The sequence below is a fragment of the Aphis gossypii genome, chromosome 2 (assembly GCF_020184175.1).
Source record: "Aphis gossypii isolate Hap1 chromosome 2, ASM2018417v2, whole genome shotgun sequence".
Lineage (NCBI taxonomy): Eukaryota > Metazoa > Arthropoda > Insecta > Hemiptera > Aphididae > Aphis > Aphis gossypii.
This window is the reverse complement of record NC_065531.1, coordinates 74,170,617-74,189,557: the sequence shown is the minus strand read 5'-3', so window position 1 is coordinate 74,189,557 and position 18,941 is coordinate 74,170,617. Positions and strand designations below refer to the sequence as shown.

General features: G+C 24.3%; 1 protein-coding gene across 2 annotated transcripts; it reads left to right on the top strand.

Moving 5' to 3' along the window:
• Window positions 1-645: 645 nt before the first annotated feature.
• Window positions 646-16,453, top strand: LOC114121300 (thiamine transporter 1-like). Of its 2 annotated transcripts, none has more exons than XM_027983575.2 (10): window positions 646-870; window positions 1,087-1,324; window positions 1,379-1,549; window positions 2,865-3,078; window positions 3,161-3,262; window positions 11,215-11,342; window positions 13,991-14,093; window positions 14,491-14,671; window positions 14,900-15,041; window positions 16,237-16,453. In XM_027983575.2, the coding sequence occupies exons 2-10, from the start codon at window positions 1,199-1,201 to the stop codon at window positions 16,348-16,350; spliced, it is 1,281 nt and encodes a 426-aa protein (XP_027839376.2). In that variant the 5' UTR covers window positions 646-870; window positions 1,087-1,198; the 3' UTR covers window positions 16,351-16,453. The 2 variants fall into 2 exon arrangements, with proteins under 2 accessions (XP_027839376.2, XP_027839367.2); XM_027983566.2 differs by having other exon boundaries at window positions 1,013-1,324.
• The last annotated feature ends 2,488 nt before the right edge of the window (window positions 16,454-18,941 follow it).

Genomic DNA, 18,941 nt, shown 5'->3' with positions numbered 1-18,941 from the left:
ACTAATGTAGATAACGATACACTGTTACCCATAGATAATAATAATATACGTAATACAATCACAGAATAGATGTTACAATGTTGTGTAAACCATGAACTAAGATAGTTAGTTACATCTTAGTTCATGGTGTAAACCAATAAATGTACCACGAGACATAAAAAAGACTACTACATAGTTAAATTTAAGCCGACTTCATAAATCGCATAAGATAACTCCGTGATACCGGGCAAGGCAGACTTTACCAGACGTACAGACGGGTAAACAGGGCCTTTTTTTTTAAAAAAAAAAAAAAAAGAAAACATAATTAGACAGTGAAACTTTCGTTTGTAGTTGCATCAGTTGTTATTATAATCAAATATGATTTATAGACTGTGGTGTGAAGCAATTAAGGTGGACTGATCACCTTACCAGTGGCTCTATAATTATAAATAGATTATAAATAATATTACATAATTAATGATTATCTATTTGTGAATTATTGTGGATATGAATGATTTTTTTTTAAACAAATTTTGTTCACGAGAAACGAATTCACGAATTACGATAGGATGTGTTATTTAGGTTATCTATTATCGCGGATTTATTATTTATTACATCATCATATTATCATTGTGGTTATTGGTTATCAGTTAACGAAAAAATTACAACCGTTGTCATAATATGATCACGTTTATTTGATTGTAACGAAAGACCAAAGTGCCTATTAATTTGTACCACAGATTAATTATCCGTTCGTACTCGGTACTTGGTGATGTATACCCAGTAATTTAGTAGATAATAAGCTTAAATCGCTTTATCCGTTTTTAATTTATATATTTTATTATTGATTACCGGTATTCGAGGTCATGTTTAGATAAAGCTATGAGAAAAGTAAGTGGTAACAAAAAACCTATAAAAAGTGTCTGGTTTTTATTTCCGCGCAATTTTAATAATTTACAAATAGCCAATAGGTATATCATTGATATTGTAATATTCTATTTATGTATTTATGTATTTATCTTATCTTAAATAGGTACCTACTCGAATTAATATTATGGATTTAAAAAATACATAATGGTGTAACATGTTAGACATTTTACATATAAGTGTTGTAGATACATGTGCAGTATGCTGTATGTGATTCTTAGCAGCAGTCTGCTGTACAACTTGTAAAATATGTACTAGAGTTTAGAAGATCGTTTCGATAATATTTTCAAAAATGGAGAAATGGTTAATTCAGTCTATATGGATTGCCGTGTTTGGATTTCTAAAAGAATTTCGACCCGAAGATCCCTACATTATTCAATACTTGACAAATCCACCAATGAATTTTACTAGTCAAGAAGTAAGTTTTATTCTAATCTACCATTTAAGGTTTTTAATTACATTTTTACTTTAGGTGAATCAAGAAATATTTCCAGTATCAACTTATACTTGTCTTGGCCTTACAATCGTTATGTTTTTGGTTACTGATTATTTACGTTATAAGCCAATTGTTGTACTGAATGCTTTATCAAGTTTTACTGTTCAGATATTTTTGATTTTTACTCGATCAAAGACTGACATGAAGGTAGGTAAGTTATTAAATAATTATTTAAAATGTAATTAACTTGTCATTAGGCTATTAAGATATCTAAATTGTATAAGAGTTCATCTCATAATTTAATTTATATTATAATCTTGATGTAGTTATTAGAATATTGCACTCATTAGTCATTTGTTTTACTTGTCAACTACACACACTTAATAATTATTTTAAAATAATTAAACTACCTAAAATGTTTAAATAATTTGAAGTAAATATATATCCTAACAATTACCTAGACATTTAATTAGGTATAATTGTTTCTCTAGCACTATATTTAACCTTACTAAGCTGTTATATGGATATTAAAAGAAAAAAAATTTGAAATCAAAAGTTCCACAAAAACATAGAAAAAATATTGATCCATAGTAAATCATGTAAATATATTTTTTTCCCCTCAACCATATCCACTCTTTAGTCTTTAGAATAGCAGACTGGCCATCTTTTTGAAATTGTATACATATTTCTTATTAAAACACTGTTAAAGCAGCGAAGGTAGCACGTTTTCACATATTATCGAGTTACACTCTTCCATAAAACAATGACTGCCTTTTGAAAATTTAATGAGTATTTTGTTTTAATTTATTACAATTATGATACAAAATTATTATTAATAAAAATTTTTGACCAAAAATGAGCTTATAATATTAAATTAAAATTAATTGACCCTAATTATTTCGAAACGTGCTCGTTGTACTAAAAAAAATTAATTTGATGACAAAAAAAACACTGTCGGCCGTATTGTCATCCTAGTGATTGGAAATGTGACTTTAAAAGGTGATAGTGGATGAAGGTAAAGTGAAAATTGTGATTGCATAGTGAAAATATTATTCAGTGAATCATAATGTACAAACAATTTTTTATAATGGCCAATAACTTGTTTAAAAATTAAAATAATTAAAAAAAAAATCATATTTGGGGCACTAGATAATTTTTATACCTTTAAATATAATTATGTTATTTAATCAAATATTAGAAATAGCAGAGTAAAAAGATTATTTTGAATGTTAAATTAAGTATAAATTTTAAATACGTTGTACATTAAATTATTTTAATACATAATATGTCAACTTTTTATTAGGATATTATTTTAAATTAAAATCCATAGCTTCTTATTTTATTTCATTAATAATTAATAGAATAGTGCTAGGTTGTGCAAAAAATTACAGAACATTTAATGAATTAATAATGTGCTAATAGTATTTTATGTATGATTTTGTAGCCTATAGATTCATTACATTTTATTGAATCATTAAATCAATCAATTTAATATTTTTAATAAAACTGTTGTTTGATATAGATAATGGAAGTATTTTACGGCACCATGACAGCCTGTGAAGTTGCATACTATACATACGTTTACTCAAAAGTAGATAAAAAATATTACAAAACTGTTTCTAGCCATATGAAAATGGCATGTCTTCTTGGCCGACTTGTATCGGCTTTGCTTGCTCAAACATTGATTGATAACAAAATATTAACTGTGTCTCATTTAAATCATTTAACGTTAGCTGGTAAGATATTTTATTCTTATATTGTTTAGTAGAGGGTTATAATGAATTAAATTAACATGCTTATATACTTATATTATTACAGGTGCAACTGTATCAATATTTTGGGCCTTTGGATTACCTTCAATTAAAAGTAGCTTATATTTTCATCAAAGCTCTGAACACACATACATAAGAAATAATACAGGTAAAAATAATATTATATTCTTTCATAAAATAAAATTTTAAACTTGTTTGGCTTATTTTATTGTTTTATAAGCTTAAAATATTCTGTAGTAGATGATGTATGGATTAAAAATCTAATACATTATTTTTTAATTATTTTACAGTGTAAGTAAATATTAGTGCTTAATAATTAATAGTTTTGAAATAATTCAATAACATCATTAAATCCAAAATGAATTACTATAAAATTTACTATACATAATGACTGTGGCACACCCAGAAGCTTCCTCTAAAACTTTTTAATATTCGATTATATATTAAAATGTATTGTTTTGTTACAAATATATCATAATTATAATATTTTTTTTTCAAATTTGATATAGAGAAACAGTTGTATATGACAAAGTTCATGGCAATCGCTGATCAATTATTTTGGTGAAAATTATTTTTAGTTTTATATATTGGTGGTTAGGTCAGATGGTGTTAAGTTTTTGATCAATAATGGCAATAAAAATTATAATTATTATTGTCAAATTTTGAGTGTTAATATTATAGATTTCGAATTAGTGATAATTCTATATTTGTGTTAAAAAAAATCTTGAGAGATTTGCTTGATGATCTGTTTAATAGTTTAATATTATCATAACTCTTTATTGTGTAATATTAATAGCTATTAAATAAGATTGTGTATTGTTATATTTTGTTACTGTCACCTTTGAAATTTACACAAAAGTGATATAAAAAATAAATATGTATGAAGGATTGTTGTTATATTTATATTTGAGTATCATGTTGTCCAATAGTTTAATGTTGATTTTATTTTCAAGATATATAATGAATGATTAAGAGAGTTTATTTTTCTGTAGTTGGTTGTGTCATGTGTTATGAATTTGTTATCTGTTTAATATTTTGAAGTACTTTCTATTTGGGTCTGTTGATTTTATTTCATTTTCTCTTTTTTTCATTAATTATCAAATTGGCTCGCAGTTTTTCTATATTTGTCTCTGTTGTCTAATCTTTACATTTATTGTAAACCTAAACCACATCATTAATTTTTTTACTTATTTATTTATTTATATTTCTAAAATTTGAATATTGAGTACTATGCTACTACAGTATTATGAACAATAAAATAAAACTATACAAATTGAATAAATCTATGCTAGTGTTTTTACTTATTGTTAAATTATTATATACAACAGTAATATAAAAAAGCTCTGCTGTACATTAGGTGCTGTGTGGATCACTATTATATTAATTATAGGAGTGTTAAATTTGAATCCAATGATAGGTATCATTGTATACGAAAAATGATTCTGAACGAAGATGATTTGTCAGCCTAGGATATAATTTCCAAGTGCTAGTGAAAAAGGTGATTTATGTTTTAATGGCCTGAATATACCAAAATGTAAGTTCTTTTATGATTATTGTAAGCTGAACTTATGGAAAATCTTGTATTAAATTTTCAAAATCTTAGCTACTTATATAAAATTTTTGACGAATTATACCTACAAAATAATTTGTAAATATTCATGATTTTGACGAATTTTTGTCAATATTTGAACTTTCAAATTGTGCCTAAATAATTTTTATAATTTTTTAATCACTATAAGAATAACGTATAAAGAACTTTGTATTATATTTTCAAGTATTTTGACTCGGCCAAAAACATTTTATCGATATTTATAAAAAAAATAAAATAAACAAAAATGAATACTTTAAATGCCTCTAAAATTTATAATAGCATTAAAATAAGCAAAATATTTCGGAAATTAAATCACGTAAAAAAAATGCACATCTAAATAACTGGTGAAATTGTCAAGTATAAACGACTTATACTTTTTTAATAATAACAAAGATTTAAAATCGTTTGAGGATAAATTGTTATCGTTACGCTATTTCGTAAAAATTTAAAATTAAACGCACTTAAATTTTTTCCTATAATGATACTTCGAGTTTTCTCTATTGCTACTTGAAGAAGAACTTAGTGTTGACTTTTTGATCATTAAATATAAACACAACAAATGTTATGATTTTTCAACTTCAAAATCACTTGCAAATTTTTGCAATTTTGACTTATTTTGTAAAAATTTAAACTATTAATGCTTATAAAAAAAAATTGTGTGTAACGATTTTTGATTGTTTTTTAACTAAAATAAGAATAACTCATAAGGAACCTTTTATTAAATTTTCAAGTTTTTTTGGTCATCCAAAATTTTTTTATCGACACTTCAAAAAAAAATTCTCAGAAAAATTAAAAATTTCAGTTGTCTAATAAATAGCTCAAAAAAGTCAAAATATTTTGAAAATTTAACTGTTGATAGATAACACTTATATAACCATTTTGGTGTAAATTTCAAGTATCATTTATAGTGATTATTTTTTGAGTTACAACCATACAAAAAAAATATTTTTTGTTGAAAACTGGTTTTGCGTAAAATTACCAGTTTTTTCTTCACTTTTTTTGTTTTTTTTCAATTTTTTTTAAAATTGTTTGAAAATGTTTTACCTCTATAATGCACCAAGAATATTCATTTTGCTATCGGAAACCACCCCCGAAGTTTGAAATTGAAGCATTATTTCGACTAGTTATGCTGTACTCAAACACAAAAACAAAAAACAAAACACACATCATTGTAAAATCAATACGTTCAGAATCTAATAAACCACTATAATATATTATACTAAACCATAAATTACAAAATAAATTAAAATAATTTTTAAATGCGTTATTTCTATATAAAGGAAGGGATATGTTTCATTTTGCTTACTTCAGTGTAAAATAATATTTTACTGTTTTGTTTTAAATAGTGTTGACATGTATTGCATGCATATGTGATAATTATTGTCAACTTAAAAATTAATCTAAACTAAATTTAATATTGTTGATGTTATTAAATATTTACCCTTGCTTTTTATTTTGTTATTTTTTGAGATTCACTCAAATTATTTGAGAAATAATATTGTTTCAATTATAATATGTTATAGGTATAATATATGTATTCTAATTTATAGAAACATAGATTCTTAGAGATTAATGATGTTGAATCATTTTAACCTTTTTAGTTATTTAGAAATAATTCACATGTACATAATATTTGTACATGCAATTAGTAGCTTTCTAGTTTCATTTGCTTGAAATTTAAAACAATGTAATATGTACCTACTAGGAAGATATTGAATATTTATTATTAATTATTATATATTAAAATATTCCTTTGTCATCCATTTGTGATATAATTAATTTGCATGGTGGAACAGTGGAAGGTCGACTTTAGATTTAATTAACCCCTAAAATCGTTAAATGATTATAGCGCAAGGCTTAAAAAAACTTTAATCGTGCCTCATGCTGCTTCAGCCCTCTACATATTGAATTAAATAAAAAAAAATAAGCCGATATGTGCATAAGCATGATGCTATCTTTGTGATAGGGTGTGCCACTAGTATCTTTTAGTTTTAATGCATGACTACAATACAATACAACCATGCACCATTGCACCATATATTTGCCGTAAAAGCTATTTAAGTAACATGGAGGTATACAATTGCTGAATCGTGATTCACGCTGATTGCTGATCGATGATGGTCACCTGTCCTCGTTCCGGATTGATCTCTTAATAAATAGAACTATCCAGTTCGTTATTTTCTACATTAATTTCACTTACCAGTGTAAGATCGCTTGAAAACGACCCATTAGCTTTATTATCGTTTGAATAGGTGGATAACCGCTTCTCTCTCATACCTTTCATAATTTGTTTAAGATTGGACATGATTCAAAACCAGTGGCGTATTTTGTGTTTTTTTTCTGGGGGGGGGGACCAAAAATTTCTTAATGACCCGGTGAAATTCGAATAATTCATGGATGTTCCAAATAAACTGTAAACTTAGCTTTAAAGTATATACCTCGAAATGTATCGTCGACGGATTTAATATAATTGATTTCACTTTTACAGTTTTGATATAGATAATTTGATGGGCATGATAAAATACTAATACTAAGGATATTTTTTTTTGTAAGTCTGAGGTGTCTTAACATGGAAGATACCCATACCTTCTCCGAAAAAATAAAAATACGCCACTGTTTGAGACACTAGTGTTTCTTTCTCGAATTATAAGAGGTGTGGAAGATGGCTTATCACCAGACTATACCATGTGCATTGTGCAACGTTCACTGTAAGGTCTCAGAAATATGCAACGTATGGGAATTAACACTGGACACCAACATTATTTATGATTATGATTTATGACCATCTTATAATATTGAGTCATCACCAAAGGTATCCGCTACCACTCTTGGATTGTAATCACTCCCTGCTACACAAATGAGTAGAGACATCAGTTAGCCAGAGTTGTTGTTTTTACCCACTCTGTGTACACGTTAATGAATAAGTACTGATCCACGTTCAGTTTGTGTGCAAAATAAACTTACCGTTTGATTGGTTGAGGAATTTTCGATACTTATTTTAGGTTAATTATAAAACGATAATTGTATAGTTAAGTATTATCGGTAGTCTCGAACTTAGAATATATTTATATAGCACATGTAGTTTCTGACTAATATTTTGCACTACTTAACTATGCACGTGTATTGACTAAATCAACGTCTAATCATAAAACTTTAATCCAAATAATTTTTGTATTTAGTTAGGTATACGATAAATGAACAGTCTATGTTAGGTAACTAAAATTATAAAATATGTTAAAGTATATGAGAAATAGCATCGATCGAGTTTTTAATTTATGTTTAGTTTAAAATATTAATTTATTATTTCATGATTTGCTTTAAAGATTATGTTATAAAAAAAACTTATTACTAGGTAAATATTATAGCAATATTCATTTTGTTAAATTTGAATTGAATTATAATTATTATAAACGAAAAATAATTCTGAGCTGAGACAAAGTTAGGGTACAGTAACCTAACCGTCCTAACCCATCCTTGCTTGAATTTTTAAGGATATTTTTTAACTTACTTATATTACTATTGTGTACTATCATGTATTTGTAATACATTAATACAGTAGGCTGAAATAACTTTTTCCAAAAACATTGCATACGTATTATATGTTATTATAATATGTATAAGAATAGTTTATTATTATTATTAAATCTTAAGTCTTTAATAACGTATCGTAAAATGATGTGAATTAGTTTTTGGTGTAAGTAGTTTGAAATTAGTCTATATACTACTTTGAAAATTTGACTGTAGAAAACGATTATATAAGTTAATAGTGCAATGTTTCTAGTTTCTTTGATCAATATTTAAATTAAAACAAAATTATCATAAAATTGTTATTTTACTTTAGAATATACTATGGTGTTCATAAAAAAAGGTTGGCAAGTGGGTATCGTTTTGCTGTACATTAGTCAATGATGTATCATTTTATACGAAAAACAATTCTGAGTCGATCTGTTAGCCTATTTCATTAAGTATTTATTTCATGATGTTTTTTTTTTTATATAACTATTAGTAAAAAAGTAAAATTAGATTTATACTAAAAACAGATAATATCTTAAAGTAAATTAAAATTTATTATTGTATATGTATAGTAGAATTCATAACAATGCGAATAGTGCTTACCAAAATGTAAAGAAAAAAAATCAAAAATTTTTCAAGCATATAAATACCTCTATGAATACCCCTATGAAAGGGTCAAAATATTTTAAAAATTAGCTATGTATAGAAAATAATAATATAAACATTTGGAGAAAGTCTCAATAGTTTCTATGGTTATCCGTTTTCGTAAACATTTAAACTTTAAATGATCGTGAAAAATTAATTTGACTTTCAAGTAGAATTTTTTTTTAATATAGGTAGCAAAAAATATAAAGAGTATGTATTATATTTTCAAATCTTAAGTATAAGAATTTTTCGCATAAATCGAAAAAAACATATTTTATAACAGTTTTAAAGCCAATATATTATGCATTTTGAAAATTATATCATTCCTAGAAAATGTTAATTTGATCATTTCTTTTAAACTTAAATTATCTTTGATTTTTCATTTTTGAATCACAACAAAAAAACTATATTAATTTTGTCAAAAATAAGTATTTTGTAAATATTCTCTTTTACCCTAATTTTTTTTATTATAAAGTACTAAAAAAAGTTGTTTGAAGTTTTCTACTTTCCTTCTTTTCAAAATACTAACTATATCAAGTTTTTCACCAAAACGATTATAAATGTTGAACATTAATTTAATTTTGCTGCTTTATCAGAAGTATTATTATTGGAAACCAATATATTCATTGCTCTGCTGAAAATCTGAGATCTGTATAGCTAACATTTTATGTGTTTTACGATCTTTCAAATGGCTGACTTATGTGTAAAATATTAATATAAATTATACTGCGTAATTATGAGTTATGCCAAATGCCTATAAATACAAGCTAATAGCTACTCAGACTATTCTTTACCTAGTTTTCTGAAGCAATTATGGTTGTTGTATCTATGTTTAATTTTCTTGTAGAATATATTTTGTCATAATAATTTCTCGACATATACCTAACATTCCGTATAATTCTAGAGCAGGGGCCGGAAACCTTTTTTGACGGAAGAGCCAAAAGTTACAATATACAAAATTTTCCAGATTTTAAAGAGCCACTAAAATTTTTCGTATTTTTTTAAATATAATTTTATTTTTAAATTTTAATAGACATAATAATATTAAAATTAATTTATAATAATATAAACAATTTGTAATAAAAAAAAAAAAATCAATTTTTAACAATAGGGAGTTACATCAATGGGAGCATTGGCTTTACATGTCTTTTAAAAGTTCTTTTAAATTTGGTTCATAACTTGTTGTTTTAAGCACGATTCTAGATTTTTATTTGTGTGTTGGCTTTTTATACTTTATTTTTTATTGTATTCATGCAAGAGAACGCTTGCTCACACGAATATGTCGACTCAAAAATTGCCAGCACTCCAAATGCCAACTTTTCACCTCACTGTAGCATTCTGGAAAACTATTCCATGCGTCGAATATAAATTTCTCTACTCTAACGATAGACTGTGCTCCATGCGGGCACTATCAAATAATTTTTTTTTATGTATTATTTCATATTTCCAAAAGCAACAAAAATAATATACATTTTTTATATTATAAAATATTGTTTTTGAACATAAAATATTAATTTGTGTGTATGTGTAGCTGGAGAGCCGCAACTTTAGATAGAAAGAGCCACGCGTGTGGCTCGCGGAATCGTAGGTTGCCGACTCCTGTACTAGAGTACTCACTATAGAATTTTAGGATTTAAATTCATATGTTCTAATACCTATACTAATTTATATTTAAAATTAAAAATAAACAATGTATTTGGTGTTTTTATACAGATTTCTTTTAATCTATGAAATTAATTCATAATGTTATCGAATATCCTCGAATTTTATTTTATGTAAGTATACAACTAATAAATCTTACATATTTTATTAAATCCATAGAAATTTTCTTGGTTATTTTTCGTGTAATATAATATAGTACAATAGTACTTTTATTGATATAGTTATAATTATAATTGTATACATTAGTAGTTAAATACTGCACTGATGAATATAACAAAGAAGGAATTTTCCGACTGGTTGGCCTCTGCTTACTAACTAATTTAATAAACTAAATTTAAACTTATGATTTTGACTATCAAATAGCTTTTTTAATATTAAATAAAATAATTTATTTTGAATTTTATATTTTATATTTAAATATTGAAGAGATGAAAAAATCAAAAAATCTAATCATAATATTATGTTTGCGTAAATAAGCATTTATGTAAATTGTACAGACATAATTTTTTTTATAAATACTAATATTAATAAAAATCAATGATAAGGGTTGTGGAGTTTGACTAACATGGTGATTTGACATTTTTTCAGAGTAGTTTACAAACAGCTATGTATTTAAAATACATCTTTTGCATATTATTTAATACTTATGTGTATATATATATAAATATATAAATATATATAATTCATAGATGTTAATGCATCCAAACCTAAAACTGTGTGTCAAAGACTGTGGTCCGACTTCATTACGGCTTTCACAAACCGTTATGTTCTTCAGTGGTCCATCTGGTGGGCTTTAGGCACATGCTTTTATTATCAGGTTCGGATTAATTTTGTAATAATCAAGTTGAATAATTTATAAGAAATAAGATATATTTTGAATGGGAATAATTATTTTTTTATAGTTTAGTTTTAAAATAATTATATTATGTTATGATTATGATCTATAGGTTTATGCTCTGTTTCATCATGACTTTCTCATACACATGTAAAACATTGTCTCGTAAAATCTACATTACAACAAAGCAGATATACATGGTAATTACAGCGTATATATGATTCAAACGCTCATTTAATGTTCTTCTTATTTCTATTTTTGCCCGGGGTAGATCTTTAAAAAGGACCAGGCCGGACAGTTTCATAATCAGAATTAAATTTTTTTTTCAAAATGAGGTTTGTTTATTTTATAAAAACTGAAATATCCCTTATAAAATATATGCTGCTATTAATTAATATATACACTTTTATTAATTATTAAATGAACATATTATAATATCATAATATTTATTTGAATATATTATATAATTGAACAAAACTTTAATTTAAAATTTGAAAATAAATGATAATTTGTAGTGTATAAACTGTGGCTGGTGTTAAAAATGTCCGACTTGTGTGCTAATTTAGTCTGCCCCTATTTTAACTTTTCAAAATTTTAAATCATAATAATTAAGATAAGTTTATAAAAAAAAAGAAAATTAGTATTTTAAATATTTCATTAAATGATTTTTTAAATGATAAAAAACAGCTGATTTTTTTAACCAAAGTTTTGATAGCATTTTTATTTAAAAATGAAAAAGATTATTCTATAATTTTAAACTAATAACTCGCATCATTATACTTCCGAGTATTTTTATAATATATTAATAACAAAAATTGTATTTGAATCATGAAGAATAGCTAGTATTTCAAACTATAGATTACTAATGAACTATGTTTGAACAAGTTCACAAAATCTATTTTCTCAAAAAAAAATTTTAGTTCACATAAATTTTGATTTTAAATAATAATAATGGTTTTATTTTTAAATATAACAATTATTTTTAAAATATTACTTAAGTGCCTATTTTCTGTTTGTATAGAGTGTACATAATATTTTCTTATATGTTTTCATACTACCTTATTTGAATTTATAACTGTTCTTATGTTTCGGTAGATACTTATTGTGGAGTACTATAATATTATAATAATATTATATATTTGAACTCTCAATGACTACCACATAAAAGATTTTTTCCTTTAATAATATAAATAATGTATTATTATTATATTCTATATTTCTATAACACAATTATCGTTTAGGTAGGTACGTACAACAGATTATTTTAATTTTATTTTTAGGTACCTATGTAAGCCTAATATAAATTCTAGTCATGGTTATCATAATATATTAGCTAAGTATTGTATTTAGTATGAATTTAGTTACATAAAGTATATGTGCATGTCATAGGAACGTCATTTCTGACATAGACTAACTAAATTAAATTTTTAAATTTTCGATATTTAGAATATATTTAAATTTATTTAGAATAATATTTGGTAATTTATCACTTGCGAAAAATCAAAAAATTATTCTAAAAATATTCATTACTAGGTATAATAAGTATAATCATTATATGTATATTAATATTTTGTTCGCATTATATATATTTTACTTAATATAAATAAACATAAAAATTGTATGATGTTGATTTCATTAAATACTCCCGTAGTATATGCGTGATATGAAATATTTGATACTCGGCCAAAAGTTTGACTGCATTGTTACTTTCGAACGATATTTATTAATATTATTTATATAGAAAACCAATATCTACTGAATCTATGATAATAATATGTTATACCTTAAGTATAATTTAAAATTATTTTCCACGGTATATGGTTTTATTTCAAACCGACGATGTATGGTTATTATTTTAAAATAATAAAGTTAAGTTAAGTTAAAAGTTACTCATATTTTTTTTCGTTTATTTTGAAAAAAAAGTAACTTAACTTAGTGTTAAGTTAAAAGTCAATTTAAAAAAGAAAGTAACGTTTTAACTTAATTTTATTTTTTAATTCGTTAATGCCCAGCATTGAGTTATAGTACTTATGAGATTGGTACTAATAGTTGAACAAATATATGATTTTTTTTAGAGACGCAAGTCATAAAGTTTTAAAATGCATATTATATAGTTTATAGCGGACTCATTGAACATTTTTATAATTTTAAATAACAAATTTAAGTCGTTGTTCAAAATTTTAAATAGTTGATTTAATTGTATTGTGTATTAGAACATTGTCTATTTTAGTGAAAGTTAAAATTTTTAAGTATAAAAATACTTATGCTTTGAAATTAAAATGTTAAGAAAGTAAAATCTTCGAAAAATAAATCAAGAATATGACGCAATATAATACAACAGATTTCAAAAAATGTTTATTTATTTATTTTATTGTCGTAATATAATTTAAACTAGAGTTTTCATAAAAATCAAACGTAACATTAAATTAATAAAATATAAAAAAAATTATATTTTTAAATAGGTATCTATACAGAAGACTTATTTTAATTTTATTGATAAATATTAATTTACGATTAGATAATCATATACCAAATTGACAATGATACAAAAGTTTATATTAATTCATACTTATTATCTAAAATATTTTAAGTATTAAATTCTAATTTTTGAACACTGTTAATTTATATAGTGTATGGCGTATTCTCAATCATTATGGCAAGAAATATACAAAAATGGCACGGATTTACAAGTGACCGATAATGGACTAGTTGAAGCTATATACACAATAATAAGTACGTATATAATTATTTTTATTATTTAATAATTTATTTTTATTTTTAAAATGGATTTGATTTTCTTCCATTATGCTTATGCTAATTTCAAAAATCTGTCAAGCATAACAAGATAATTATGCAGAACAGAATAATTATGAGGATTTTCATAACTACAATAAAATGTGTTATTAAATTTTTTTTTTTAAAATCATTTTAAAATCTTGGAAGGAAGTTGAAATCTCAAAATAAAAGTTTAGCTCCCCCTGAATCCCCCTAATTACGATACTGGTGTCGTTTATACAATAGTCATTAACCCTATATTATGAATACATTTATTTTTTTAAGTTTATATTAATATAAGTACTATGTGTCTATGTCTATTTTAATAATATTGTATTAATGTATTTTTTTTAAGGTACACTGGGAGTTTATTTGGTTGGTATCATAACAATACCAAGTTGGTGGCTAGTTGGTATTTTAACTTTTAGCCAAGGTTTAGTATTGTTGATAATGGCTCAAGAAAAATTATTATCACATGCGTATGTTGGTTACATTATGTTTGGAACATTTTATCATATTATGGCCACTGTAGCTAAGTAAGTAATCCAACATATTATATATAGTACTTTATTAATAAATACATTTTATTTTTATTTATATTTAATAACAAATATTAAAATTACACATATATATTATACAAAGAAAATGAATAATCTTTTTCTTTTTAATAGAGGATATTTAATAATATTATAATTTTTTGATTTCAACTACGCCTTTTTGTTAGTACATCGACAATTCATGTATAACATATTTATTTATTTTAGTTGTGAAGTAGCAAAAAATATACCAGCAGACAGTTATGCATTGGTATTTGGAGTTAACACATTCATGTCACTCTTACTACAAACATGTTTGACAATAGTTGTCAATAGTCCTGCAGGACTTATGTTAGACATTAGATCACAGGTAAACTTATTAACTATTATTATGTATATATTTTAATTTCCATTATAAAACATTAGGTTTACTTAAAAATAAATTTTCTCCAATAACTTGATATAGTTAATACATTTTATTTTTCGGACTAATGTTCAATTATGAATATGTTGTACATACATTTTGGTTGAAATGAGTCGGATTAATAAAACCGTCTTTTTTTATTACTAACCATCTATAAAATAATAATACTTCTTAAAACTAAATACTTTTAGTTATTTTATTATGAAAAGCACGAAGAATAAAATTAATCATGAAAATATTATCTCTGACTATTGACGTGATTTTTTATCATGCTGTTACATTAAATAAAACTTTTATGCAACTCTTTTAGTGTCCATCTAGAGATTAACTATGGAGCATAGCAAGAAAATCAAACATTAACTATAATATTCTAACATAATTCAATTATATTCTCCTTATTATCCCAAAATATTTATTGCTATTGTATTTATTTGAGTTTAAAACCATAGGCTTCTCTTAGATTTAAAATAAAAAGCTGTAAAAGATATTATTAAAATCCTGCAGTACAAGAATGTTCGCTTCCTAGGCAAGTTGCTTGTTAAGCAATTTATTATTTTATTTATTGAACTTCTCTCTATTCCTTCTTCCAACATCCACTAAATATATGGTTAATTATAGGCTACTTTTTCGAACTATCAATAATTACTAAACAATTAAATTTCTTAATAATCACTGTTGTGACAATATTCGAAGATGGCGCAGAGATCTAAATCTTAACAAATCAGTCATTAGTGACAAAATCAAATAAAAATCAAATTGATTTTAGACATCGATTATAAAGTATGTCCGTTGGATGGCTGCTTTTTCATATATGCGAAATGACAGCGTATAATATAAACCTACTTATTGAGAATATATTTATTTACCCAGGTATGTTTTTGGGATGGATACAGATTTTTTAAATTTTTTTGACCGATTCCGCATAACGTTATTTATTGAAGTCTGATACCATAGCGATATCCATCATTATTGACGGCAATTTAAAATCTATTTATGACCTAAAATAATTCATATGGCCTATACCTAAAAAATTATCTATGATTCCTCAATTTTCTTTTTTATTAAGGAAAAATATCTTGTTTATGTAAATATAGGTTTTTTTAATTGTATGTAGCTATAAAAAGTTTTTTTAATTTTTTAGTTTTACGTATACAGTGGAGGTTGTTTGATAGTCGGGGCTTTATTCACCGTCAGAGCACTGTGTTCAACATATAAAACGATGACGAGACATAGAATTTTTACAACATCAAATTAAATTGATTTATTTTTATAATTATTATATATATATTTTACTATTAAAATATTATTGTATAACCTGTATGATATTTTATTAAAAGTTTTAAAAATAAACAAAATAACATGTGTTGATCGTTATAACTAATAACCTATTCCTTCCACAAATACACCAAGTTTATATAGCTTTATTAATTATGTACATATTTTACTTGGTAATTTTTCTATTAAAAAACACATATTTTAAAATCCATAAAAGCTTTTGAAAATATTTTTTTTATAATAATTTTTAATTTCTAGTCAAAATAAAACAATATATTTTAAAAACTATATTTCATAATAGTTTTTATTGTTATATTTTTTTAAGTTTTTTCTTTTTTGAATGACAATATACATTTTAATTTCATATTCCGAATCAGAATATTTTACGGAGGAATTCGGATGAATAGCTTATGAGTTATATGTTTTTAAAGTTTCGGCGAGTGGAGTTTTACTTCTAGTAATAACTAGTAGACCAACATTTTAGAACCTATCCGTTCTACGAGTACTCCATTCCGCTAACCTAAATTTTAAATACTTATAACTATAGGGCTAGGATTTTAAAGTATATGCTTCTTTTTTTATATATGAGATAGATACTTCATTTTTATATATAAATTTGTTTCACGTGTATTAGATTCTAAATAAACCAATTTATTTTTGCTTTTTTTTTTTGTAAAATGCTGTTTTTGTTTTTTAAGTTATTTCAGCTGTAGCAATTTAATGTTTATTATGCAAGTATAGTGATAATAAAAAATTGAATTAATTAGAAATGTAAAAACCCAGAATGCGGACTGTTATTACGGATTATTATTATTTTCGTTATCGGGTTGTCGTTGTTTATTAAATATGTTTAAAATATAGAAAATCGATCTACATATTGTAGGTTGCAACTGGCATTATCTATACGGTCAGTATAGTATATGTTATAGTATGCCTATAACTTCGATATTGACCATTTCAAAATTTAAGATTTAGTGTTGTAATTTAAAATCTCTAGTACGAAGTATGCACCGATCAATTCAGTGGATGTAGAGAGTCGTTTTCTAGATATTAAAATATTCTGTCTGATAATATAAATTCAGTTTCACTACTGTAAATCTAAAGAAATATATGGTAATATATATATATATTTTTTAAATTTAAATTGATGTTTAAAAGAATTTTTATTTTTTTTTTTATAACTAATAGTTCGTGTTAATTTTTAGTCATGTTTTTTTTGCTTTTTTTTAATAATAAATATATTTTTTTTCTTTTTTAAAACGAACTTGTGATTTTTTAGTTGCTTATTATTATTCTTTAAAATCCAAGCCCTACTTATAACTAATAATGTACTCATTTGAATTTCGATTTGTATGTGCTTAAATACTCCGAAAAATATTCTGTTTCAAAATATAAAATTAAAAATGTATGTTGTTATTCAAAAAAGTCAAAAACTTTAAAAAATATGTTACAATAAAGATGTAAAAAAAAAAAAATGTAAAAATAAAATTTGAAAAAATATATCGTTTTATTTTGATTGGAAATTAGGTAAAAAAAAATATTTCCAAAAACGTTAATAATTTTGAAATGAGTGTTGTTTAATAAAAATAAAATCACTCAGTATATTTATAAGTTATAACCGATACTTATATTTAATAATATTTATAAAAAATTATTAAATTTTTTTTGCAATAATAAATTTCAAAAATAGTTTAATCACTTAAATTTAATATAACAGGTGTACTAAAATTTAGTTTTAATTATTCATTAGCTGTTAATTAAAAATAAATCAGTTGAAAAAACAATTTCTAGGTATAACAATTTTAAGGACAATTTCTACTTTGAATACATTTTTTGAAAGCAATGTTTAATATAATAATATCAATTGCTTTATAAAATTTAAACATCTGCTGAAGACTTTATTTTACTAGCTATTTTTAAATGATAGTCAGCCATGTTAACCTTTGATAACCAGGCTTGTTATTAAAGTAAAATGTATGTGAATACATTTTCTAATTGGTATAATGTAACTTTCTAATAATTTGATGAATTAAAATAATTATATTTCTCAAGTAAAATGTATATTAAATAATTTTCAATTTACACGAAACTTAATTAATACATTCGATGAATTTTTCTAATTAAGAGTAATTTTTCAGTAACACAAACAAAATACAAAGGTTAATTTTATAGTAGATATTGAAATCACCGGTAAAACACGATTGAGCATATTATATCTATATTAAAAAAATTGTCAGTTAATTTTTCTGAATAAAATAAAGTAAACGTAATAGGTAGTAATAGGTAAACTTTAAGTCTGTAGATACCTAGTTCTTTCATTGTTTGAGGCATCTATTTTAATTTTCCCATTTTTAAAATGTATCGAATAAAAATAGAAAAAGAAATACGTTATAATGTGTTTTAAAGAGGATTGGACTGAGAATTTAATTTGATCCGAGATAATACTATTAAAACAGTATTTTTTCCAAAATTAATACCAACCGGACACCGGCCGTCGAAATGTCGAATTAACACTTTTCGCGGCCGTCCGATAGTTTCGGTAACTCGCCGGCTCAGTCTGACCCTGTGGGT

Excerpts from the sequence above, each read along its gene's own strand:
- LOC114121300 (XM_027983575.2), top strand. The coding sequence starts at position 1,199 with ATGGAGAAATGGTTAATTCAGTCTATATGGATTGCCGTGTTTGGATTT. Across the intron at positions 14,672-14,899 it reads ATTATGGCCACTGTAGCTAA|TTGTGAAGTAGCAAAAAATA; the intron begins GTAAGTAATCCA and ends TATTTATTTTAG. Across the intron at positions 15,042-16,236 it reads TGTTAGACATTAGATCACAG|TTTTACGTATACAGTGGAGG; the intron begins GTAAACTTATTA and ends TTAATTTTTTAG.